General features: G+C 36.8%; 1 protein-coding gene across 6 annotated transcripts in view; it reads right to left on the bottom strand.

Annotated features, from left to right (window-relative positions):
• Positions 1-19,187: 19,187 nt before the first annotated feature.
• The window catches only part of LOC129727596 (ATP-binding cassette sub-family G member 1), a 102,487-nt gene continuing 94,232 nt past the window's right edge, over positions 19,188-27,442 (bottom strand). For all 6 annotated transcript variants that reach the window (XM_055685575.1, XM_055685574.1, XM_055685579.1 and 3 more), the window contains 5 exons: positions 20,791-20,959; positions 20,624-20,724; positions 20,402-20,557; positions 20,097-20,305; positions 19,188-19,756 (listed from right to left, as the gene is read on the bottom strand). In XM_055685575.1, coding sequence (XP_055541550.1) covers positions 19,618-19,756; positions 20,097-20,305; positions 20,402-20,557; positions 20,624-20,724; positions 20,791-20,959 — 774 coding nt within the window. In that variant the 3' untranslated portion in view covers positions 19,188-19,617. The remainder of the gene's footprint in view (positions 19,757-20,096; positions 20,306-20,401; positions 20,558-20,623; positions 20,725-20,790; positions 20,960-27,442) is intronic.

Genomic DNA, 27,442 nt, shown 5'->3' with positions numbered 1-27,442 from the left:
AAACCTATTACTTTAAAGGCAATAAAATTCTTCCCCAGTCAAGTAACAACACATACTGTCATATATTTAGCACGTGTTACGGGAGTACGACTATCTAATAATGGTCGTTTCAACCACATGCAACATTTTTTCTGACGCAAAATGCTCGCTTTCCATCTCAAGTAAAAAAAAAATCACACACCGTCGCATATGTTGCACATGTTAGGCCTCTGCCACGCTTAATGCCAACGCGAGCGATCGGGCGAGATTATTGCTGTAGGTAAATAAACAGCCGTAAGTAGAACTGTTCATTAACCTATGGCAAAAATCTCGCCCCATCGCTCGTGTTGGCGTTCAGCCTGGCAGAGGCCTTACAAGTTTCTTTTATTTCCAATTAATCCGGTGTGCGTGTATAAGTTCGTTGGTTGTCTGCATACGGTGTAGCTAAATAATATGACAAGAGCTGCCAAGCAGCATTTTCTCCGTCATAGAGTATGCAAACGTTGATGATTTCAAAGGCTTGAAATGCGCCTTAAAATGACATCACGATCTGTAAACTGCGTTAGAGAAAAACCAAAACATTCGCTTTCTTGCAAGCTATCTACAGCACATATTCATTGGTTCTTGGAAACTCATTTGCACCTGTTTGAAAATACAAAACTTGTGCCCATCCAGAACAATATTCGCAACTTCGGCAACTCTGGTCAGACAGTATTACATATTTCCATTTCAAGTAAACACTGGAGGACGAAACGAAAGTGTTTCTAATTAGACATTTGAGGTTGACGGTTGCGATTCTTATTATGTGTGGATGAAGGAGACAAAAATGAACCAGCTCGTTGCATCAATACAAATGCAGCGAGTGAAGTCTTGCTAACACATGCATTGCGGTGCTTGGCTGTATGTTCTCCTGCAGAAACACACACAAGCGTGTGGCCGTCATAATTTTTATTACTTTTTGTTTGTTACTTTTTGTGTATAATGCGCAGTCATAAGACACAATAAGTAATAAAAAATTGCCCTAAAGTAATAAAATGTTCCCCATTTGCGTTGGGTTTAGGCAAGTAGGGTTATTTTTAGTTTCGCAAGACCTGTAACGTGTCGCATCTCGATGTTCCGATTTTTTCCACTTTTAGTCCATAACGTTTGTGGTTGTGGCAGTAGGTGAACGTGTGGATGACTTTATGCGGTGAATGGTTGTAGAATGGAGCGACACGTCTGTGCAAGCGCAGCAATGTTGTTGTAATGACCTTTTTCAATTCATTTTTTTATGTGCAGAAAGCAGCAGAGCAACAACTATTGATACGTCGAGAATTAGTCTCATATAAGTTCATCTTTTTTCATCACAGCAAAACGGAAACTTTCCATATGTATTTCAAATTTATTTTTATTATAGTTTTTTTTTCTCCTTGTTTATAACTAAGACCTATCGGTCCATAAAGCCAGGTCTTGTGATTATGCCGTGTTGCCAAATATATCGATCAAGACGAGAAGTACACGTAAATTCTTATAGTTCTTGCGTTTTCTACGTGAAAATGTCAGCTGTAAAGGCAGTCAACCGAAATCTTTCTTACATGCCCTAATACTTCTTATTGTATTTTAGAATTCACTTTTATTTATCTCACATTACGTGTACATGATGAAATCTATACTGTTACGTTCATCCAATTAAACCATGGTCATATCACTTATAAAAGTGATTCAAAGTTTTGTGCAACACTGGCACGTTTTGAAATTCATAGTGTCAAGCGAAACGGGATTGAAAAAATTACCTTTATCGCATCCACGAAAACTACCCATTCTCATCCAATCTATTTGAGTCTATTATGTACATACATTGGAATTACCACTCCTAGTCGTTCTTTCAGTTGATTAATTGTGCATCTTAAGTAGCTTAGGCATATCACGGAGTAGCAGCCACTGATGTACAGTCAGAACTAAGCTAAGCTGAGCATTTCTGCATCTACAACTTTTTTCAAAAGTGATGGAATATAGAGTCAGGTTTCAATCAAAAATAAATTAAAAAATAAAAGTTAACCCTTTTTGTATTCATTCAAATAGTTTAGTATAGTTTAGTGGTTATTTTCTAATTTTCTCAAATTAAATTCAAAATAACTTTAAAACGGATGCATTTACGAGTTTGATCAAGATATCCTTTTGATTTGAAATATTTGTTCACATCATTTAACATTAGGTTTTAGAATACAAATATTATCAAAAATTCTGGAATTGAACAAAAATTCTGAAACTCAATCTTCCATAAAAAATTTGTTTCTCATTTCCCCATTTCGAACTTTTTACCATAAGTTTTGTTATAACTTGAAGTTTCTAAGAAAAATAAATTAGGGAAAAATTAAGTTGTTTTGTAGAATAAAATTTAGTGTTTAGGCGTCGTTCACAAATTACGTAACATTTAGTTAGACTCCCACCTTGAAACTACGTAACGCATAAAGGTTGTTTAAACCTTTAGAAAATTATTCTTGTTTTTAAAAATGTTTTCCATCCGCAAGAAATTTTCAGTTTACTGGATCAGATAAATGAGCAAAATGGAAAATTAATCAACAATATCAATAGTATCAACCGTATAAAAGAATTTCACTTTTCATATTAGATATTCAGTATAGTTGCACTGTTAGGTGCTAAATAATTAATATTTTGAGTAGAAAGAGTGTAGGGTCTGGCAATCTGTAACGTTTTCAATTGAAGTGTATGTGTTAATTTATTTCAATAAATAATAGTTTTCGTATAAGAAGAATGAGAAAGGCCAGATCACTTCGCTAAGAAAATTATTCATGTTTTGTTACAGAATTTAAATATCGAAGCTACCGAGTCGAATATTTCGGTCATGGAAGAAAGAAGTTGATTTACATCAGTTTGTATACCTGACAACTTTTTGGATCTTTACTGCACATGTTATTAAAAAAATGTGAACTTACCGCTTATTCCATTGCATAAAATCTCTGCAAAAAAGACAAATTTCTCCTATCTGTAGTGTGTGCAGTCCTATCACAGCGTTGTGCTATGCCGTTACGGCAATGCTTAATGAAGTTGAAATGTGTTAATTTGGAAACTTCGTCCCTGTGATGTCGAATTGAAAACGATCGAAAGTATGGGAGTAGCACCCAGAAGCGTGAAAATTCAACTCACACACTCCCCGCTGCATTCGACCTGACTTCCGAGTCGCACATGAGTCTACATGAGGTTGTGAACGATAAAATCTTCACCACTCCCACCATGCCTAACGGGGGAAGACGGATCTTATAAAAGGGAACCGGTGCTTTCTCGCCAACTCCAACTCCTATACGAACACTCCAGCAGCGGCACAACGCAAGAAGTGTGCTTGATATATGCTTAGCACTTCTGGCCGAGACAAGGTACATGACTCGGGTGAAAATTTGTGAATGCGAATTGTTTTATGCTTCATGCTGGCAGCATCACTGATCCGCTCCGGGTCCCGTTCGGGAGATGCGTCTTTGAACTTGGATGTTCAGCATGTGCGACTTTTGCCATTGACGTGCGAATGAAACATGTTAGCTTGTGCGGGATTACGATGTGATGTTGTCTAGTTTGTCCACGCAAAAGCAACAAACCGTGGGTTGGAGAACGTTGCTTCTTGATACGCAATTTGTGGTAACTAAATCAAATATTGACTATAAACTGTTCAAATTCGGCTCATAAGTTCTGATATTAAATGTATAGATAACTGCAATTAACATTAATGATTTTGAGATAGGTACTTACCTACGATTGCAAAGTAGGCAAAATATACTGTCTTTCCAAACATTTCTTCCCCATGTTCTATAAAAACCTTATGGACGCTGAGATGCTTGGAGCGGTAGTATATGTCTTACAGATACTCATTTTTCAACATCTTAAAAATAGAGTAAATGAAACTAATTGAGTTAATTAGTTAATTAGTTCCTATAATTTACCCAAACAAAACTGCCCACCTTTTATACAAATACACTAAAACTCATATGGCAGGCAAAGAAAACTGCGTCTGGTTGACAAAAAAAAAAATCTGTGAGCCCATCTCAAATACAGATTCCGCAAAAAGTAAAACTGTCTCTTAATAATGATTTGCTAGACTGTAGAAAAATCAAAGTCCGAACTTATTTTTCAAAAATTCCAGGTGGATACTCTACCTGTGCCTTCCATTGATTCTAATCGAAACAATTTTTCATCAGTTTTTACCAGACTCAAACTTTAAAAAAAATCCAATTTTATGAATAGTATTTAGCTTTCCACTTCCACCTAGTTTGGAGCATTAAATTATTCCACTATTTTTGTGCTGACAAAAAAAGAGAGTAGACATTCATTTTTCCCTATTCCAGTCTTCGCCTAAGTGAAATAAAGCTATCGCTAACGAGCATTCAAATACACAACAGCCAGAGACAGGTGATACCGCAAGAACAGCTGCAACACAGATTTAATACCAAAAAAACCGCCCTGTGTCTCGTTTAAAAGAACTAGTGGACGAATCGTGCAGCTCTTTTAGCTCGTTAAATTATTACCAAACTTGTAATTGAGATTCATAAGGGGTTGAAATCGAATTCTTACCACCATAAAATGAGGAAGGATTATGTTTATTGTTATCTTCTGTCTTTTTGTTTGGACAAGCCATGCCCGAAATAATCCTGCTCTAACACATGCCATTCAAAACCACCATTAATATTAATTTCTAGAAAATATTGCTACCAAAATAATAAAGATAAAGTCGTTGGAATTTGCTATTAATTTCACAGGATTTATAATAGTCTTTCCAATACTCAATAATGTTGTTTGATATAATCAATAGTCGTAAATCTGCAATCGATTAGCCAGTAGAACATTAACAGTTAGTTGTAACGTGATTTGATTGAATTGAGTCAATTGTGGCATTCCGTTAAGAGAAAGTACTATTGAAAGTAGAACCGGATTGACGGATAGGTAATAATATGATCCATCCTCTACGAGCAAACCAATAGAAAGGTAATACCTAGAAGAAGCATGTAACAAGTCTATCTCGCATCGTCAGCGCCGTCAGCAGTTCCACCGTCAACATTCAGCCTGAATTTATGCATCTCCAGCAATCTCTATAAAAGCATTTACAATATTTTAATGGAGCATCATCATCATCATCGTCATCGTCAGCAGCAGCAACATCAGCACCGTACAGCATCGACATTTCCATCATCAGAGCTATCAACGTTACGCTCCAAGATGCATATCAGGTGGAGTACGCGAGCAGTGTTTCCCATGCACAATCAAATTATATTCCAACTTTAATAATGTTCCACACACCAGGTCATGGGAAATAGAAGAACCACAATTTTGGCAGAGTTTGATGTTATTTAAATGTAGTGGATTGATTCCATACACGATGGAACCTCGAAATAGCGTGTTTGAAAGAAAATCCTACCACCAAATAAGCTGAAAGGATTTGGCATGATACCGTTGCTCGTGAGGGTAGAATTGTTGTTGAATAGAGAAATTGAAACTTTAGTTGGGTGGTATGAAATTGCAAAATGTAGTTTATTTCGGAGAATTAGATTTATTTGTTTTAATCAACAACCGCTAGTAATGTTTCTCTGCCAATACCTCAATATCTTCCTTATTCCTTATTCCTTATTCCTTATTCCTTATTCCTTATTCCTTATTCCTTATTCCTTATTCCTTATTCCTTATTCCTTATTCCTTATTCCTTATTCCTTATTCCTTATTCCTTATTCCTTATTCCTTATTCCTTATTCCTTATTCCTTATTCCTTATTCCTTATTCCTTATTCCTTATTCCTTATTCCTTATTCCTTATTCCTTATTCCTTATTCCTTATTCCTTATTCCTTATTCCTTATTCCTTATTCCTTATTCCTTATTCCTTATTCCTTATTCCTTATTCCTTATTCCTTATTCCTTATTCCTTATTCCTTATTTCTTATTCCTTATTCCTTATTTCTTATTCCTTATTCCCTATTCCTTATTCCTTATTCTTTATTCCTTATTCCTTATTCCTTATTCCTTATTCCTTATTCCTTATTCCTTATTCCTTATTCCTTATTCCTTATTCCTTATTCCTTATTCCTTATTCCTTATTCCTTATTCCTTATTCCTTATTCCTTATTCCTTATTCCTTATTCCTTATTCCTTATTCCTTATTCCTTATTCCTTATTCCTTATTCCTTATTCCTTATTCCTTATTCCTTATTCCTTATTCCTTATTCCTTATTCCTTATTCCTTATTCCTTATTCCTTATTCCTTATTCCTTATTCCTTATTCCTTATTCCTTATTCCTTATTCCTTATTCCTTATTCCTTATTCCTTATTCCTTATTCCTTATTCCTTATTCCTTATTCCTTATTCCTTATTCCTTATTCCTTATTCCTTATTCCTTATTCCTTATTCCTTATTCCTTATTCCTTATTCCTTATTCCTTATTCCTTATTCCTTATTCCTTATTCCTTATTCCTTCTTCCTTATTCCTTATTCCTTATTCCTTATTCCTTATTCCTTATTCCTTATTCCTTATTCCTTATTCCTTATTCCTTATTCTTTATTCCTTATTCCTTATTCCTTATTCCTTATTCCTTATTCCTTATTCCTTATTCCTTATTCCTTACTCCTTATTCCTTATTCCTTATTCCTTATTCCTTATTCCTTATTCCTTATTCCTTATTCCTTATTCCTTATTCCTTATTCCTTATTCCTTATTCCTTATTCCTTATTCCTTATTCCTTATTCCTTATTCCTTATTCCTTATTCCTTATTCCTTATTCCTTATTCCTTATTCCTTATTCCTTATTCCTTATTCCTTATTCCTTAATCCTTATTCCTTATTCCTTATTCCTTATTCCTTATTCCTTATTCCTTATTCCTTATTCCTTATTCCTTATTCCTTATTCCTTATTCCTTATTCCTTATTCCTTATTCCTTATTCCTTATTCCTTATTCCTTATTCCTTATTCCTTATTCCTTATTCCTTATTCCTTATTCCTTATTCCTTATTCCTTATTCCTTATTCCTTATTCCTTATTCCTTATTCCTTATTCCTTATTCCTTATTCCTTATTCCTTATTCCTTATTCCTTATTCCTTATTCCTTATTCCTTATTCCTTATTTCTTATTCCTTATTCCTTATTCCTTTTTCCTTTTTCCTTATTCCTTATTCCTTATTCCTTATTCCTTATTCCTTATTCCTTATTCCTTATTCCTTATTCCTTATTCCTTATTCCTTATTCCTTATTCCTTATTCCTTATTCCTTATTCCTTATTCCTTATTCCTTATTCCTTATTCCTTATTCCTTATTCCTTATTTCTTATTCCTTATTTCTTATTCCTTATTCCTTATTCCTTATTCCTTATTCCTTATTCCTTATTCCTTATTCCTTATTCCTTATTCCTTATTCCTTATTCCTTATTCCTTATTCCTTATTCCTTATTCCTTATTCCTTATTCCTTACTCCTTATTCCTTATTCCTTATTCCTTATTCCTTATTCCTTATTCCTTATTCCTTATTCCTTATTCCTTATTCCTTATTCCTTATTCCTTATTCCTTATTCCTTATTCCTTATTCCTTATTCCTTATTCCTTATTCCTTATTCCTTATTCCTTATTCCTTATTCCTTATTCCTTATTCCTTATTCCTTATTCCTTATTCCTTATTCCTTATTCCTTATTCCTTATTCCTTATTCCTTATTCCTTATTCCTTATTCCTTATTTCTTATTCCTTATTCCTTATTCCTTATTCCTTATTCCTTATTCCTTATTCCTTATTCCTTATTCCTTATTCCTTATTCCTTATTCCATATTCCTTATTCCTTATTCCTTGTTCCTTATTCCTTATTCCTTATTCCTTATTCCTTATTCCTTATTCCTTATTCCTTATTCCTCATTCCTTATTCCTTATTCCTTATTCCTTATTCCTTATTCCTTATTCCTTATTCCTTATTCCTTATTTCTTATTCCTTATTCCTTATTCCTTATTCCTTATTCCTAATTCCTTATTCCTTATTTCTTATTCCTTATTCCTTATTCCTTATTCCTTATTCTTATTCCTTATTCCTTATTCCTTATTCCTTATTCCTTATTCCTTATTCCTTATTCCTTATTCCTTATTCCTTATTCCTTATTCCTTATTCCTTATTCCTTATTCCTTATTCCTTATTCCTTATTCCTTATTCCTTATTCCTTATTCCTTATTCCTTATTCCTTATTCCTTATTCCTTATTCCTTATTCCTTATTCCTTATTCCTTATTCCTTATTCCTTATTCCTTATTCCTTACTCCTTATTCCTTATTCCTTATTCCTTATTCCTTATTCCTTATTCCTTATTCCTTATTCCTTATTCCTTATTCCTTATTCCTTATTCCTTATTCCTTATTCCTTATTCCTTATTCCTTATTCCTTATTCCTTATTCCTTATTCCTTATTCCTTATTCCTTATTCCTTATTCCTTATTCCTTATTCCTTATTCCTTATTCCTTATTCCTTATTCCTTATTCCTTATTCCTTATTCCTTATTCCTTATTCCTTATTCCTTATTCCTTATTCCTTATTCCTTATTCCTTATTCCTTATTCCTTATTCCTTATTCCTTATTCCTTATTCCTTATTCCTTATTCCTTATTCCTTATTCCTTATTCCTTATTCCTTATTCCTTATTCCTTATTCCTTATTCCTTATTCCTTATTCCTTATTTCTTATTTCTTATTCCTTATTCCTTATTCCTTATTCCTTATTCCTTATTCCTTATTCCTTATTCCTTATTCCTTATTCCTTATTCCTTATTCCTTATTCCTTATTCCTTATTCCTTATTCCTTATTCCTTATTCCTTATTTCTTATTCCTTATTCCTTATTCCTTATTCCTTATTCCTTATTCCTTATTCCTTATTCCTTATTCCTTATTCCTTATTCCTTATTCCTTATTCCTTATTCCTTATTCCTTATTCCTTATTCCTTATTCCTTATTCCTTATTCCTTATTCCTTATTCCTTATTCCTTATTCCTTATTCCTTATTCCTTATTCCTTATTCCTTATTCCTTATTCCTTATTCCTTATTCCTTATTCCTTATTCCTTATTCCTTATTCCTTATTCCTTATTCCTTATTCCTTATTCCTTATTCCTTTTTCCTTATTCCTTATTCCTTATTCCTTATTCCTTATTCCTTATTCCTTATTCCTTATTCCTTATTCCTTATTCCTTATTCCTTATTCCTTATTCCTTATTCCTTATTCCTTATTCCTTATTCCTCATTCCTTATTACTTATTCCTTATTCCTCATTCCTTATTCCTCATTCCTTATTCCTTATTTCTTATTTCTTATTCCTTATTCCTTATTCCTTATTCCTTATTCCTTATTCCTTATTCCTTGTTCCTTATTCCTTATTCCTTATTCCTTATTCCTTATTCCTTATTCCTTATTCCTTATTCCTTATTCCTTATTCCTTATTCCTTATTCCTTATTCCTTATTCCTTATTCCTTATTCCTTATTCCTTATTCCTTATTCCTTATTCCTTATTACTTATTCCTTATTCCTTATTTCTTATTCCTTATTCCTTATTCCTTATTCCTTATTCCTTATTCCTTATTCCTAATTCCTTATTCCTTATTCCTTATTCCTTATTCCTTATTCCTTATTCCTTATTCCTTATTCCTTATTCCTTATTCCTTATTCCTTATTCCTTTTTCCTTATTCCTTATTCCTTATTCCTTATTCCTTATTCCTTATTCCTTATTCCTTATTCCTTATTCCTTATTCCTTATTCCTTATTCCTTATTCCTTATTTCTTATTCCTTATTCCTTATTCCTTATTCCTTATTCCTTATTCCTTATTCCTTATTCCTTATTCCTTATTCCTTATTCCTTATTCCTTATTCCTCATTCCTTATTCCTTATTCCTTATTCCTTATTCCTTATTCCTTATTCCTTATTCCTTATTCCTTATTCCTTATTCCTTATTCCTTATTCCTTATTCCTCATTCCTGATTTCTTATTCCTTATTCCTTATTCCTTATTCCTTATTCCTTATTCCTTATTCCTTATTCCTTATTCCTTATTCCTTATTCCTTATTCCTTATTCCTTATTCCTTATTCCTTATTCCTTATTCCTTATTCCTTATTCCTTACTCCTCATCAACTACAACGGAGTGAGGATTCCTTATTCCTTATTCCTTATTCCTTATTCCTTATTTCTTATTCCTTATTCCTTATTCCTTATTCCTTATTCCTTATTCCTTATTCCTTATTCCTTATTTCTTATTCCTTATTCCTTATTCCTTATTCCTTATTCCTTATTCCTTATTCCTTATTCCTTATTCCTTATTCCTTATTCCTTATTCCTTATTCCTTATTCCTTATTCCTTATTCCTTATTCCTTATTCCTTATTCCTTATTCCTTATTCCTTATTCCTTATTCCTTATTCCTTATTCCTTATTCCTTATTCCTTATTCCTTATTCCTTATTCCTTATTCCTTATTCCTTATTCCTTATTCCTCATTCCTAATTGGTATCTCTGTTTGTTTCTTACCTTTATTCGTTTGTTTTTTTCTGTTAGTTTGTTATTTTCGTTTGTTTATTCTGCATGTTTGTCTTATTTTCTTGTTTATTTTTTCGTTAGCCGTTGATGCACTCTAAGGTGTTATTTTTCTATATCTACACTATAATGGTGTATGTAAGCTTTCCAAAAATGATTCCATAAGCCTTTCAAAACTAGGAAACCAGTCGAATTTTTTTCTTCCCAGTTCAGACACAAGCACACGAAAAACTAAAGCAGCTTCCCCTTTCTTTTATATTTCAACCACTCCACAGGGAGCAACCAAAGTGATGTTGAATGACATTTTTCCTCACATCTGAGGTTTCGTACAATTGCACCTTCGCGTAGTACCAAAGGTTCACTGGTAATCCCTGTAATCCTGCCTGCAATCACGCTCGCTGCTTCCAAGCTGGCAGGAACCTGCTCTCGGCAGTCGATTTCCGTTCGTATTGAGATGCTGTTGCACGAGACGAGTTCACTAAACGTGGCAACCTCGTTCGTCGGCTGCTTGCTGATTAAATCTATAAAGAAGTATTAAATGAATTCTCTCGATTCCGCTCACGAACTGCATGCAAAATATAGTCACACACACAGTGTGGCAGCTCATAGTGCAAAAGTAAGTGAAAAAGATTTTCCACATTTTGCTCCTTTTGCCAAACCGTCAGTTTGGGTTAGTCGTCAACTGTCAGGGATTTTCCTAACTTAGCACAACATTTCCCTTACTGGGCTGTTGAAATTTTGTAAGAAAAATCTTTAAATGTTTAAAGCTCAGGCTTAAGAAGCGCTTTTACGAAATTTATCTTGTTATTCGCATCGAGGATAATTATGTAGATTATAATCATCAACATATATTTTATTGCCACCCTACAACAGCCTCGCCATTCCACATTTGTACTTAAATATACTTATTTACACCAATTCGATATACTGGTTGTATATCGTCCCCTTAATGATAGAACTAGATAACTCGAAAATTGACGTTTCGAGAAAAACGAGTTTGAAAATTTGACCTATTCTGGTGATGACGATTCAAATGTAATTTTTAAAGGTTCAGATTTTTTGCTTTTTTCTAACAGTGTTGAGAAGTCACCATTTGTGATTGGTCACTCATACTCATTATTTACTAATATTTATCATAAATGCTTAAACTACTAACAAGCCCCCTTATATTAAAAAAAAGGTTCAGATTTCATGAAACGCATCTACATCGTTTCAAGCCGGTTATAGCAACGAAAATATCAACAAAAAGCCGAGTTATTCAAGTTTATCACAAAATACACTTGTTTTACGTTGTAATATCTAGTTTTTTGGTTGATGAATAACACTGTTTCTTGTTATCGTGTTTCAACGAGTTTTGGATATGTTATAGAGCTCGACGCGATAAATATGATGGCATACTTAACTCAAAATTGACAAATTTCGAGTTATCTAGTTCTAGCATTAAGGGGGCGATATACGGGCTGAAGTCTGTGAGGATACGTTAAAACGGTTGTGTCCTCACACTCCTTTCTGTGTTTTCATCAAATAGGAATGGGAAAGTTGGTGCCTGGTTGTTTGTAAACTTCCAGTATCAGACAGTAATATAAAATTTTGAACGTTTTTCTACGGGTGTCTTTCAATTCTCATAGACTCATAAAGAAATGAAACGTGACAAAGAACCATGCAAAATAATATTTTTCAGAAAACATTTATTGCTTAAGAAGTGAAAATATCACGGTGCTTCCACAGACCATTATTATTATTAAAATATGCACCAAAGAATCTGAGTACACCATTTGATTCATTATGACGTCCAGAATCTCTGGTCAAAATTTCAAAATCATCGTTCGGTATATTTTTGAGTAATGCCCTTTTTAAGGTGGTAAAGTACAAAAAAGTTATATAAAAACGTCAAAATACTTATTGTAAAGCACGTTTTTCAATTACCATTTTATGAAATAACTTCCAAAATTGTTTCTACACATTCCAAGTATTATATTTCGAGCCATTAACAATTGGTGAAAAAAATTTATTCGAAAATCCCACAGAGCACAGTGGTCTAAATTCGAAAAATCGTGATCGCTTTGGATTTGTCTGTGAAAAATTGATTTTATGTATACTCAATGTCTTTAGCAAAATTCTTTCATAGAACAAGGCCTTACTTCTGCGTTTTTTTGTAGGACACCTCTCCTTAACATCAGTTTTTGTCTATATTTTTGTGATAGAATTAAAAAGTGCAGTGAAATAAAAGTGTAGTGTAAACTTGTGGAGATTCTGTCAACAGCTCGTGTAAATATTAATAGACATATTCATTTGTCAAATAAGTATGAATATAACACGAACTATTCGCTATGTGTAACTGGGACTAATAACTTTATATACCGAGTGGTGCACATTGAGAACCACGTGTCATTTTGCGTCAAAATACATGAAAAAATCATACATAGGAATAGGAGCTAAAGAAAAAAAATGTTGTACTGTGTAAGCAAAGTGCGCTGCACACTCTACGGTCCTACCAAAGTCAGACATACTTAACACTCGTAATTTTTTTCATACATATCCTCTACATCAGCGGTTCTCAACCTTTCTTTTTCCGCGTACCCCTTGGCGATATTTTCATATCAATTGTACCCCCTGGCTTGGAATGTTCTCGCAGAGTGGGAGACCCCACTCTACATTTCTACATTACCCAATTAATTAATTAATTAATAAAACCCATTGAGAAACTGTCAAAAAGTTGTTTAACATTCATGCAGCATTCTTTGAGTGGGAAAGAGATACATGCAGAGCTGCGCAGTTACACCAAATTTCATAAACTACTCAAACAGAAGTTTTTTTAAGAGGATAGGATCATTCGAGCAGATCATCCTGAACCTAAATTTTTGGAAGGTTTTTTAGTAAGCATTACGTATGTCTTATATATGTGGTGAGATTTTTTTTTTTGAAGTCCCGTGGCTCATGGACCACGAGTCGTGGTGTATCAAGAAGTTATTGCCATCGTCCACGCTTCACCCCTCTATTTTTGGTGCTGGTAGGGTTGCTGAAGAAAGTGATTTCACGGGGTGTCGTCAGACGTGATTACCAAAGCCTATTGACTTTCGGCAGAAACTGCGCGTGCAGTTCTTGGCTCATGCGCCTTCGCCATTCTTCGTCATCCGTCTACAATCCACCCTAGATGGTCCTCAGTTCTTGATTCATGCACCTTTGCCATTCTTCGTCGTCCGTCTGGGTTCTACCTTAGATAGTCCTCAGCATCATTCGTTCGTGAACGTCAAGGGCACTCAGAAGTGTTGTTATCTCGATACCGTAAAGGACTATGGTCTTGTCAGGGTTTTGTACAGCGTCAACTTCGTGCGTCGTCGCACTTCTTTTGATCGAATTCGTCTGGATGCGTTTCAGGATCTCTTTGCTTGTATGATCGTCGGCGGTAACTAGTGAATAACTCCATAGAAACAAACTCGTTAAAGACCTCAAGCTTATCACCGTCTACAGACACTTGAATTTGGAAGATGCTATTGTTCTCCTTGGAGCCTCTCGCTCGTATATGTTTCTATTTCGACGCATTTATCCGCAGTCCGATTCGTCTGGCTTTAGCTTTCAGTTGGACGTAGGTTTCCTCCGCTGTCACAAAGTTGCACCATAGTGACCTTGGTCAATCGCGTCAGTTTTTCCGGAAGTCCGATCTCGTGCATGATCTATCATAGTTGTACTCGATCGACTGTTTCATAGCTCGCCGTGAATCCAACGGAAACATGATGTGTGGACACGTTGTATTCGCGACATTTCTGCATGATCTGCCAGATGCAAGCTTCCGCGTGCCCATCGTTGTACCAGCTGTGGCTTTTTTTACAAGGTGGTGGGGAAATCTGCCTACAGACACATGAGAATATAGCTCAGGGAGCGGAATTGAACTTTATCAAACCCTCTAAAACCCCTCCAGTCTCCAGCTCTTATCTTCCTGGAACAACAGATAAGTATTATGTCGGGAAGGGCTTTTTGTGCTTCATGAATCCTCTTTAATTTTATACCTCATAACTAACCACCTTGAGACTGGCAGTTGGCTACAAATGTTGGTGGTTAACTGGCCACACGCGCTCCAGGTGGTTGAGCGCCGGCTGCACAAACTCCAAATGTCTTGGTCTTTGCACATTTTCCGAAGTAAAATGTCCGCAGTAGTGTCTTGCCCGCTCACTACCGTCAACTCGAGCTCTCCAATCGACACGCCGTAGACCTCCCGCGTTATGTCAACGATCACAACCACTGCGGAGACCTTTTGCTTCAAAACTCCGTCGTAGATGACAATCCACAACATCGGACCCAGGATTGAACCCTGCGGTACTCCTGCGGTGATTGGGACTCACTTCTGTCCCTCCTCCGTGTTGTAGATTAGTACTTGATTCTGGAAATTGATTTCCAGAATCTTGTACAACGACACGGGTACATGGATGCTCTTGAGTGTAAGCGCTATAGAGTCCCAGCTGGCGCTATTGAACGCATTCTTCACGTCGAGCCTGACGATTGCGCCGTTTGGTGACGGAAAGAAAGGCATCCAGAGTGGACCTGCCCTTCCGAAAGCTGAACTAGTTACTTGCCGGACTGTTTACACTCTCCGTGTTATTCACCAGTGTGTTGAGGATAATCCTCTCAAGCACCTTACCGCTGTGTCCAGCATACAGATAGACTTACATGCCGATGAGTCCACAAGCGGTTTCCCAGCCTTCGACAATAGAACCATCTCTGTTTTAAGTTTAGTAAAGTGGGCAATGTATGTAGTTTGCGAGAATGCGGAAATGAACGGGAATAGAAGGTGTGACTTTAGACTTAGAAAAAACTTCCCTCGTCCAGACGGGACTCGAATCCGCAATCTCCGTTGTCTCCGGCAAGATGTTTTAGCCAATTAAACTACTGGGGAAGGTATAACTCCTCCTAAGCCCAATGTCGAATCACCCTCTACTATTTGTTCCCGTATCTCAGCACGCCACGATGAACTGCACACACTGCCATGTGGGAGTTTATTTCTGTAACTGAGAGACACGTGATACGCATTTGGTGGGGTTTGGCCACCAACTGAAGTGTCCCATCGCTTGCGTCGCCGTAGATATAATAAGTCGTTATACACAGTGTGCGTAAAGAGACCACTCTCTCATGTCGAATTCGTTTTCGCGGTGTAGCTACACCTTTCCGGACTACACTTTGCAGCTTCAAATGAAACATTTTAGTGTAGTTGCATTGGTATGCGTAATAATGGGATAGCTGTCAATTTGTTTTGTTTTGGTCATTATCGCCATCGACATTTTGTATCGTTTCGTCCATCTCGCAAACGTGCTGAAAAAAAATTTACCTGGCTCTTTACCACGTGGAACGCGAACCAAAACAAACCAGTTTTGACACATACGTGTGAATGTGTTGGTAACTTCCTACAGTACACTCTGCTTTTTTCGGGTGTAGTCCGGGACAGAAAAAGGGTAGTCAGAAACGGAAAAGTGTAGTCCGGAAAGTGAAATAAAACATTTACGGTGTCAAAAGTGTAGTCCGAGTGTGGCTACACCGCAAAAACAAAAACGACATCAGTTACAGATCTACCCGGGAAAAACCCGTACTGCGTAGTAGAAATGTAGTTTTTTACGCTGAACATAAGATGATGGTGAATTATAGCTTCAAAAACTTTGCAACAAGCGCACAAACACGAGATCCCCCGATAATTCTCCACATTTCGTTTGTCATCTTTCTTAAACACCGGGAACATCAATGATTCTTTCCAGCTTCGAGGAAATTGATGTCTCAACAATGAGAGATAAAAAATAGCGGCTAAACTTTTAGCACATTTCTTCACACATGCCACGCTTCAAATGACTGTGTCAGTGATTCCGTCAATTGAAATAGTCATCAGTTTCTTTTGAAATGAACCGATGAACACCAGACGAGAAAGAAACCTGCAACCAAACACATTTGAAAGCGAAAGGTTATTTGATAAGAACAGCCAGATGAAATGTAATGAGAGGGAAAGTCGAAAAGTTAACGCGAATCGAAATGTTAACGCGGAATGCTCAGTTTTTTTTTTGTATGCGCCGAATCACCTTAATAAAAAAAGACAAATGTTTGAAAATAACCGCCAACACGCAAAGTTAAAGGTAGTACGATGTAATTTTTTCTGAATTTTTATTCGACACTTGTCACGTGTTTTGGTTGGATTAAATAAGCAAGTAAAAGTGAGCGCATGTATTTTGTTCGTTCAGACATGACAGTCTATTTTTGTTCATCTGGAGGATGTCCTGTTGACTTGGCTTGCGCTGTTGACAGCCTACTGATCGGCTGCAGCTGTCATTGACTCGAACATTTCTTTTCTCTTTTATCTAGGGTAAGGAACGGCTTAAGCAGCGGCGCCTATTCTAATCAGTCGAAGTAAACGGGCTTCGATCTCCTGAATTTTGATCAATATCGACAATTTCAATGATGAGAGAAAAATATTGCAGCTATTCAGGCGCTATTTGGGTGCTGAAATAAATCCCCTGCAAAACAGCTGCAAACTGCTTAAAAGGTTCGGGGTGATTGAAATAGCGTCCCTCGTTAGGGAACTTCAATTGATCATTGTCGAAGTTTGCTAAATCGGTTTTAGAATCTGAAAACAAGTGCTGACAGAGAAAAAGATAGAGAACAAATCGATATACTCATGTTTGTATTTCACCTTATTGATTTCAAGTATTTCGTCTCAATACACAGGCGGCTCCTAAAGCTGCTTAAAATATGTTCCCTACCCTATGTTATGTACCGAAGTACGGGAGCAGGGAGAGCTGTGAGAGTCAAATTAATTGAAAACATGCTGTCATGGATATACAGTCATTTTCAGAAGCCTGTTCGCGGGACATCAATTGAGCTTGAGCTTGAACGACCGTACATTTCGTAGTTGTTCCTTTGTGATGTATTTGAGCTAATATAGTTGCACAAAGAACCACTGTAAGATGGCTTATTTGTGATTAATTTACCATTTTCAATGTACAACAAATCAGTAGATTCAGTACATTTCAACACTAAGGTACGAATCAATAATACACCAGCTACATCCTTAGGCTCTACTGCTCTTCTTTACCAAGCGGCATCAGCTACCCTGACAAGTATCGATAATCAAAACTGCCTACAGAGGTATTCATTCAACTGCTTGTGACTTTTTATTCTGCAATTCAATGTGCGGTAAGGGACAAGTATAGAAATGTGTCCCTCTGACATCGACCGGTCTGATTCTACTGACATTCGATCTAATGACTATTCACTTAACAAAACGAAGCCTGTAAGCTTCAGCCTACGAGCTCCCTTAGCTCCATCGCGAGACACCAAATGGAAGGATAACACTGGTCAACAAAAGCGAAAAAAGCCATAAGTTTTGGTGCCCTTAGAGAATGCAGAAATGCGTCAATAGACCGTAGAGTAATTGCTCGCTGGGTTCGTCGCTCCTACATTTGCTTACGGGAAAACTCATTGAAGTCTCTGAAAAAGTTATCTTTCCTAAAAAAGGTTAAAAAGTTAAAAAGTTTTGGATTGGATTAAAAACGTATCCTAATCTTTCATTTTTTTTCTAGTTTGAGTTCTAAGATGTTTACATCCGTGGAGAAGGGTGTTGTGGATTCTTGGTATTGCCGGCGTGATGTTAGATTGTGATTAAACAATGATGGCACTTCTGACGTGTTTTGTTGACGAAATATGTTACAAATATTTTGCGAATTTCATAATTTGACGGTTCTTTCGTGTGAATTTAGAACATAGTTTTAATTTACAATGTTTCTTGCGAAACTTAAACTGTATTATATGTTCATTGAATATAAGAGCGACCAGGTAGTTCGTTTTTTATCACAATCACAATTTATTAAAACGTGAAACATTTAAAAGGCATGGGGACACTTCAGCTATTTTGAAACAGGAAATTTCACGAGACTGTCCTTCGAAATACGGAACGTCTGGTCATTTTAGACAATGCTGAACATTTTTTGACCAAGATGAACAGACTCAATAATTTTTGTTCAAACAACCCTATTGCTTCGAGTTTCTAACGTTTTTCTGCAAACAAAAAATTACAACAAAAAATGACTTTTTAAATTTAATTTTTTACCATCTCCTAAAAGTAACATTGTAATGTTTCTTAAGATTTGATTCAATATAAGTAATCTTTTCATCTGAATTCTCTTTTTTTGTTTTAATTTTAACAACTTCTAACTTCCCACTACAAGGTTAGCTAAATAAGCGCTTGCGTTGATGTCGTTTCAAATAAAGAAACCATACATTTGAAAACGCTGCAAAATCTCTGCGGATAACGTCGTAAACCTGGGCTTGTAACTGCCAAGAAATCTTCCCAGCATAACCGGCTAAATAAAGACATTACCCTTTCGAATCTGAACGCCGCTCGGCTTAGGTTGATTGGATCACCACTCTCTTCCCATGCAACCGGTGAAGCTTCCAGCAAACATCCAGCGAAAGCTTAAGTTGAAATGATTGAATATCAACTCGAACGAAAACGAAATACGGCTTAGCATTGCAGCTACAGCAAACGGAGATGAAATGCTTAGACAAGAACCTAGTCTGTAGGGTAGTGATCAATTTAACACTTACCTCACAAGCAATCTGAGTAAGCAAGCTACCCCCACCTATATGTTGCGAAAAGGTGAAAAGATTTAACTAATGCAACAGAGTGTACTTTTAGGAATTCGTTTTCATAAGAAGTATCCTTTATGTATAAATTTCGTGTATATATTTAACTTGTGTAAGTTTATACTTGAAGTACAATCAACTGCAATTATCACATTCTCAGTTTATATCTAGTCATAATTTACTATAAATAAGTAAGTGCACTTGTTTCTGTTATTCACGACTTGTACTGTTAATTTCATGCTGCCCTAAATTCGTTTCAAATACTTACAAATATTAGTCAATCTTCAGAGGCTTTTTCAAGCAAAAAAAAATAATTTCCGTTCGTAAAGACTTCACACACGAAGTGTCAAATGTTGCACCAAAGCCCTCACTTACACTATCCACTAAATATCTGTCATAAATCTACATCCCTATTGTGTTTGTGGCAAGTTGAATTATTTGGCAAGAAACCTTTGCTGGGGCTATCAATAGTCCAAGCGACCAGCAGACCAGCCCGTCCTGTAACTAACCGCTCTTTAGCTTCCGTTTCAGTGACCAGAAACCGGCCACTTTGATGACGATAAATTGAACCGCCAGCATCGCGACGTTGAACAAGTAATTCTCCGGTACCATTCCGAGGTCCTTCAAAATGGTAGACGGCTTGCTGCGGGAGGGAAGAAGAAAGGGAAAACCATACTTTAATAACATTGTTGCACAATTTTTGGTTCGAGGTTGGAATCTCGCACGTTGGGCTGAGAGCTACTTGTTGAAGGCAATTAATTTTTGTATGAAAATAGTAATTTTGAATATGCGATTTTTCTTAAATTATAAGAAGCTGTACAGTTTGCTACTTGAAATTTGCTTTCAACTTTTTGTGTTGCATTTTTACCTAAACTTTTCTTATTTTACCTTATATTTCAACAATTATCGAATTTCTTGATTGTTTAAACTAACTTATTTTAGCCAGCATACGCAAGTTTTCAATTGTGCCGTAAATTACTCACACATAGTGACAATACAATTCCTCTTCCGGGCACACCAAATTGGAGCGGCCGTTATCGTACATGGCCAGCACAAGACCTTCCAGCCCGTACCGCAATGTTGACGAATAGCTTAAAGCTTTCATCAGCTCCGACATGTGGCTGAACAGGATGAGAAAACCGCAAAACACCAGCAAGTAGCAGGTCGTGATAGCCCCGATGAAGGTTCCATTCTATAGGTAATACAAAACGCACATATAGCCAAATACACTTTGCACACACTCAAGCACCTCCTAACGCAGGACTTGCTGGCCGGAACGTTAACTTACAATTTGATTAAGGAACGTTCCGAGGAAGATGCCGTATCCGTCGGCGACGATTGTGGTTAGCACCAATACGGCCAGGAACATCAGGAAACGATCGGATTCTAAAGGCTGCGATGTTAGCGTGAAAACTATCGTACTGTAGACGATGGAGAAGAAAATCTGCCAGATGGAAAGCGTAAAGTTAGTGCTCTATTCTGCTGTTTTATGTCATTCCCAGATACTCACCTGAACTGGTAAACTAGTCAGCATAGTCGCTATAAAATAAGTTCTTATTTTGTACCAATTGTTAAACGATTCTTTTCGTAGAATCTTCATTTCGGACGGAACTGGGAGATAAAATAAAGGATGGGGTAAACGTTTCGTTCTATTATCCAAAAATTGTAAATGCTTACATTTAAGCACTCCTGGCATTAGTGTTGTATACCACAGATATAGTATGTGCACCAGAAAAGAGGCGACATTCGAGACACTTTTGGTGCCATTGATTCCGGAATCACCGAACAGTAAACCGACTACGATGGCACACACGACGTGGAAGAAAAGTTTCAGGTGGGTTACAGTCTGCAAATAAAAATAAAAAAGATGCCTTATTGAGCAGAAATATAAATAAACATATTTTATTATGAATAAAAATAAATAAAATATATTCACTATAAATTTATGAAGAACAGTATTTTTCAGTAGAACCAAAGATGGATCACAAAAATGAACTCTTCAATAGAATAGGGTAATTTTTTGAGCAACACTTATGCGGTTTCAATGAATAAATTTATCACATGATTGTAAAAGCCACATGATTGTAAAATTCAATGGGAGCTGCGTAGCCGCAAGGTTACAGAGTCCGCTTTGTCAAGCGGATGGTCATGGGTTCGAATCTTAGTAGAATCAGGCCATCCGATGTCAAAATGACTTTAAGCATAGGTTTATTCTCAGGCTCCCCACCAGTTACCCTTCCTTTACGCTGAAATCTACAAATACCTTTGCGTGACTTCCTCTTAACAAAAAATTAGTCCCTCTTATCAAAAAAACTGGCCAGAAGGACGCACGACGAAACTTCTTCAGGGAATTATAATTGGTGATGTTTGGCAAGAGGAACGAGTATCAGTATAATAGAACAGTAAGCGTGTAAGGAATTACACACAAGCACTGATGAACAATAATAATAAGCATGCCACTTCTCAATAGAGGAACTGCTATTAACTGAAGTGCGCGATACAGCAGACACCCGGGCATATCTTACAATAGATCTACGATTCTGGTCGCAGTGAGGAAGCCCATACAGGAAAAAAAAGCCAAATTCAAAAATTAGAAAGGTTTTTTATTCATTCTTTTTTTGAATATTTCATAAAGATTTCAAATACTTAGCAAAGCCTTGGTGCTACATCCGTATCGGAATTCGACCTTCTGTTTTACTATACACAGACTTCGCAGCCGACTGTTAGGTGTACAGGACAATTGCGGGGCTAGCGCTACGATCCTACTGACACTTACAGTCTCTCCCGAGCCGGGACTCGAACATACGACGACTGGCTTGTTAGGCCAGCATCGTACCTCGAGACCAGCTGGTAGATTTCAAATACTTATCACATTCCAAATGTTTAAACTACCCCTTTGTATCAAGGCGGAAGATAGAAAAAACACCTTTGATTTCAACTAAGTAGTGGAAATTCTTTAATTATACGTTCAAGCGAATAAATGCTGCAAAACTAGCTCAGTAATGCCAAACTTTCTGCAACAAAGGTAACATAAAATTTTACAGTAAAGCCGTCTTTGAAAATTCAAAAGCGCCTAATAAAAAGTTTCAACTGCTGTCAACAAATAATAAACAGGAAGATAACAATGATAAACCTAGACTTCCCAGACGGAAGCAAAAAATACCTACGGTTGATAAATGTGAAAAATGGTGACATTCGAAAATTTTAAACACACCAAGGTGTGATGAAAATGTAAACATCGCTTCAAACTAGAACTTATGGGTTATTTGGAAACACTAAAGCGCTTGCAGTCAGACACTTTAAATTGAAGTGCTCAAATTGAACCAAACTTGAACGTGTACCAACAGCAAAACACCTCATATTGAAACTTGTTTAAATAATGAAACAATGTACACTGAGGTCGCTTTTTACGCGGGTTTTTTTACGCGGATTCCGGAATTTACGCGGCTTTTTCACGCGGTTTCTTTTTACGCGGCAGGTATTCCCCGCGTAAAAAGCGACTTTAGTGTATACCAAAAATTAAAATCGTAAAAATAGTTTTTAGCTCATTTGGAGTAGAAATCGGTGTATCCTCTATTTGTTTTTTTTTAATCATGTTAATTCAATATTTTTATTTTTAAATTAAAAAAAAGTTGTAGAGGAGTGTTTATGAGACGCGACCGCAAGGTTAATGTAGAATTAGGACAGCCTATCTTACGTCAATGTATTTCTGGCAATCAACCTATTGCTTACACTCGATTACACTCGATTGGCGTTGATCGGATGGAGTGAAGCGTTACCACTTGTCAGTAATAATTACTTTTTAACTTTTTTTACCTATTGATCGGTAACCTTGAAGTGGAGCGTTATTTGATCGACTTGAAGTCACTCGAAAATAATGTTGAAGGTTGCTGGAGCACAGTTGTAGGTAGAGTACTCCTTTACCTTCAAAACAGCGTGGGTGGAACAGAATATTACTCGATGAAAATTTTATGTTTGATTTTCAAACTCTAATTAGCATAGCATAGCATAGCATAGCATATTTGATCGCTCGTGTGTTGCCCGCGATTGACCAGAATCAGCTGAAATTGCACAAAGAACCGTCAAAATGGTGCCTAGGAGTAGCAAGCCATTTTCAGTGTGCAATTCCTGGTGGTCTTTCTTTTCACTGGTCAATAACGTAGCTGGCCACGCCCAATGCAGATCAATAGAGGAAGGGATATCGGGAGTGTTAGTTCAATACTTGTTGCTACTAGAGACCGAGGAGTCCTCTGCATCATCCACAAGTATCAAAGGAAGGAATTAGTGTTAGTGGAAAGGAATTGATCTGGATCCATCGAGGTTGATGGTGCGATCTTTTCGACACAAATTCGCGCCCGATATGGTTACTTCTCGGTCTCTGGGCAACCGGCCACCAGGAGACGATATAAATAAAACCGCGCCACGATCGCTGCATACAGGAGAATCGAAGTTTTTAGTTATGTTCGGCAACCTACAAATCGTAACAATTTGTATCACACCAAACAATATAATCCCGATATTTATTGCGAATTACGATATTTTGTCGCGATTATATTAATTTGTTTTTTTTTTTGTCGCGAAAAACTATTCTATTACGATATTCATCGAACGAACGAAACCCACTACGTGTCGCAACGTGCCGGAATAGAACCAACGGGCGGGCAGACTTCAAATAACTGATTTAGTACACCTCGGAAGTCACAAGACACCGAAAAACCATAGATGAGCAAAGTTCATCAGGGCCGAAGACGCGTTTGCACCGGAGCATTATGCGCGATCGCTCTATTTCGTCTTACCGACGCATACGCACAGGGACACGGTGTTTGGCGCCGATTATTTTTTACTTCACGAATAAATAAACTAGGATACCTACTGAGCTTGAGCTTGAACGACCGCACGTTTCGTAGTTGCTCCTCTGTGAGGAGTCTGGGCTAAAGAAGTTGCACAGGGAACCACGTTATTATATTAAAAACCCGAATACCTGTAAGAATGAAAACGCAGTCAACTGGATGCGGCTCTTGAAAAGGTATACATCGCGTATAATCCTTATATTTATTGCCAATAATTACGATATTTTGTTGCGATTGATTCCATTTTTCGCGATTAATAAATTTATTACGATAACGAACGAAACCTACTCTGAATTGCAACGTGCTGGAATAAAACCAATGGGCGGGCAGTCTTGATATAAATGATTTAGTACATAACGGAAGTCACCATACACCGGAAATCTATAGAGGACGCACGATCACTCTATTCCCTTTACCGATGCATGCGCGCAGAGACACGGTGCTTCGCGCCGGTTACTGCTTATTTCTCGGATAATAAAGCTAAGATACCTACTGAGTATAAAAACTGGCAAAGTTTCATGCTTTCATAGCTTAAAAATTATAAATATGCAAATATGCATATCGAGCAAGACACATTACTAAGTTGATTACTGAAATACCTAAACAATCGCATACAAATTTTTTTTGCCATGCTCACCGACGAGATTTCAACATAAGTAAATTAAAAATGTGTTTCAATATTTGTCCAAAAGCTAGAAAAATCACAAAGCAAGGCAAAGTGTTCATAATCGTCCAGTCGGGATGCGAACGATAAATTTCTAAAAGGGTAATAATAAGGTGCCGTGGTCTATATCTTCTGACCATAAAGTCTTGCTTTGTAATATCGTCGAAAACCGCAAATCGAAAGCGATTGAAGGTAAGCAGAAGCTAGGTTTCTGAGCTACCATGGAAATTGATGCCAATATGTTGCGGAATGAAGTAGTGCGCGAGAGATATCACAGACAATTGGCAAACATTGTAGCTACACTGCCGTTCCAAGCATAGCTGTCCCAGCTTGCATAAGGTTTGTGTAGAACATGGGACTACTATGATTGGAACGGCAGTACAGATGTTGATATAGATCAAAATTGGCGCAAATTGAGCGGAAAGATCATTGGAGCCGCTGCTGCTGTTCTTTCAAGGCTCCCTCGAATACGTCAGGACAGAGGGTCGGCTTATCGTAGCTAAAATAAATCGTTGCCAGTTCTAGTTCAAAAGATTGGATGGCACGAGACCAATCACTGCACCCCACTCTAGTTGAACCAGACTGTATTCAGACTCGTCATTTGAGAGGAATTCCAAGCCTCTATGACAAACATCGCTCACTGTAATACATCATTGACCGTTAATCGCAGAGCTCCTCTCACCAACAATAAATCATAGTTAACTACGAAACAGCGTCAAATCTTCGAATCGAAAATTCCTCAACTCCTATTATGATGCCCACTGTCCATAGATTTGGAGCAGGAGAAAACAAAGATTGGTAATAGCAGGGTGCAGCTGTACTTCGTGCTGAACGGGTAGCATCACAAACGGCAAAAGAAACCCATCCGTGATCTGTGATCTGTACATGACTTATATAGGCACACAAAGGGAAAAAGAATTTTTTTGGAACATTTTTATTTGTTTCTACATCGAAACTAGCCGAATCTCTCTAGAGTATATCAATTTTACCTGAACTTTAACTTCTTATTTGAAATCGGGTTCAAGCAGTCTAAAGTGTTACGATCGCTTATCGTTATGAGTTTGCTGGTCCAAAAGCAACGTAGCGCTTTCGAATCAGTTCATTTTTACAGGCAACCTACTGTTCAAAATCAAAGCCCTCATCCTTCAGCGAGAGATCCTGTGTTAATAACTGATAAGATACGCTCTTGAAAAAAGTAAGAAGAAAGTTTCCATTTGCTGTGTCAAACTAATAAACTTGGGGCCGTTCACACCGGTGGCTTACTCTTTTGGTAACCGGATGATGCATGACAGACATGCTTCTTCGAGCTCGCCAACACTCTCTGCTTGCATTCGAAGATAACGCTATTCCGAAAGATATTGAATATTCGGAATATCAACAAATATATCACTTGCAAATGTTTGAAACAATATGTAAATAAAGCAGAAACTCTCACTTGATTGCGGCAGCAGGTATAAATCGATATCATTCGTTTGATTTTCAAACTCTAATTAGAGGCAAAAAACTCATTTTTAATGGTTCAACTGAAAGAACTATGAATTATTAGAATTATGCCTTTTTTGTTTTCTTCTGGAGTATAAGGTCATGGATATTCAACAGAACATTTCGCTAGACAATAATGACGCCGGATAAAAACTGGTTCAATTCCTGTCATTGCGGATTACTAACTACTGATGACGCAGGATAGTACTGTTCCACAAAATAAAAAAACGGGCACTCCAAAAGCTCAAACCGGAAAAAAATGAAAGATTATAGCTATTCAACCATTCCTATGAATTTTTGTGCCCTTAGCCATTACCGAAACGCGTCAATTTACGTGAGAGTTCACATAGTAATTACTCGCCGGGTCCGTCGCATCAACGTTATTGTTTACGTTAAAACTCATTTAAGTCGCTGAAAAAAAAAAGTTCACAGGAATGGTTGAATATTTATAATCTTTCATTTTTTCCGGTTTAAGTTTTTGGAGTGCACCTGTGTTGACCAGCGTAACTCTCATTTTATTATCTTTAGCAGCATTCTCCGCCAATTCCAACTTTTCTACAGAAAGGTACTCCATTGTGGCCTCCAGATACTCCAGCGCCAAAACACATAATTTCCATCACGCTGCACGCGAAGAATTCAAGCAACCGGGAATTGAAACCCAGCACGAGACGAATGGAACTTTGTCTTTCACTCGACTTTGCCCCCTTTGCCACGAACAGATATTGTAACTTGCAAACTGCTACCCATAATATGAAAAAACTGTGTCATTGTCTATACGGACAGAACTAATACAAAACCCAGGCGGCACGGTGTAGATGATAAAATGAAGGCAGGTGAAAAATAGGACGGACTGCGTTGCACACTGTTTTTAAACATACATACGAACTTTGTGCGCGAACTACATTAGTTTTTGTCAGCTGTGAAACCGTCAACAAGCATATTGAGATAGCAAAACAGCCGAGTTCAGACTTCCGTACATTTGCTGTTGCCAGGAGGGCTAACTGAGCACACTGGATTCGAAGCTAAAGCTAAACTAAAGCTGATACGAAATACACTAGTTCCAAGTAAATAACTGCATTCCTTTTGCCGAGTACAAGTTATTATTGGCATTTCTCATGATTACAAACAAGTTGTTGAAACAATATTAAACTTTCTTACCTTGTAAATCATGAGGTGTGTGACCGCAGTGCTATATTCATTCCAAGCAACTAAAAAAAAAAGTATTGCTTAAAATCCTTGGAATAGAATATTTTTCTAACTATATTTGGTCATTTTTTTAGTATTGAGCTAGTTTGAATTATGTAAATTAGAAATCTGTTATTGGGGCATTTAT

Source organism: Wyeomyia smithii, chromosome 3 (assembly GCF_029784165.1).
Source record: "Wyeomyia smithii strain HCP4-BCI-WySm-NY-G18 chromosome 3, ASM2978416v1, whole genome shotgun sequence".
Taxonomy (NCBI): domain Eukaryota; kingdom Metazoa; phylum Arthropoda; class Insecta; order Diptera; family Culicidae; genus Wyeomyia; species Wyeomyia smithii.
The sequence above is the reverse complement of the archived record's forward strand: the minus strand, read 5'-3'. Positions and strand labels throughout refer to the sequence as shown.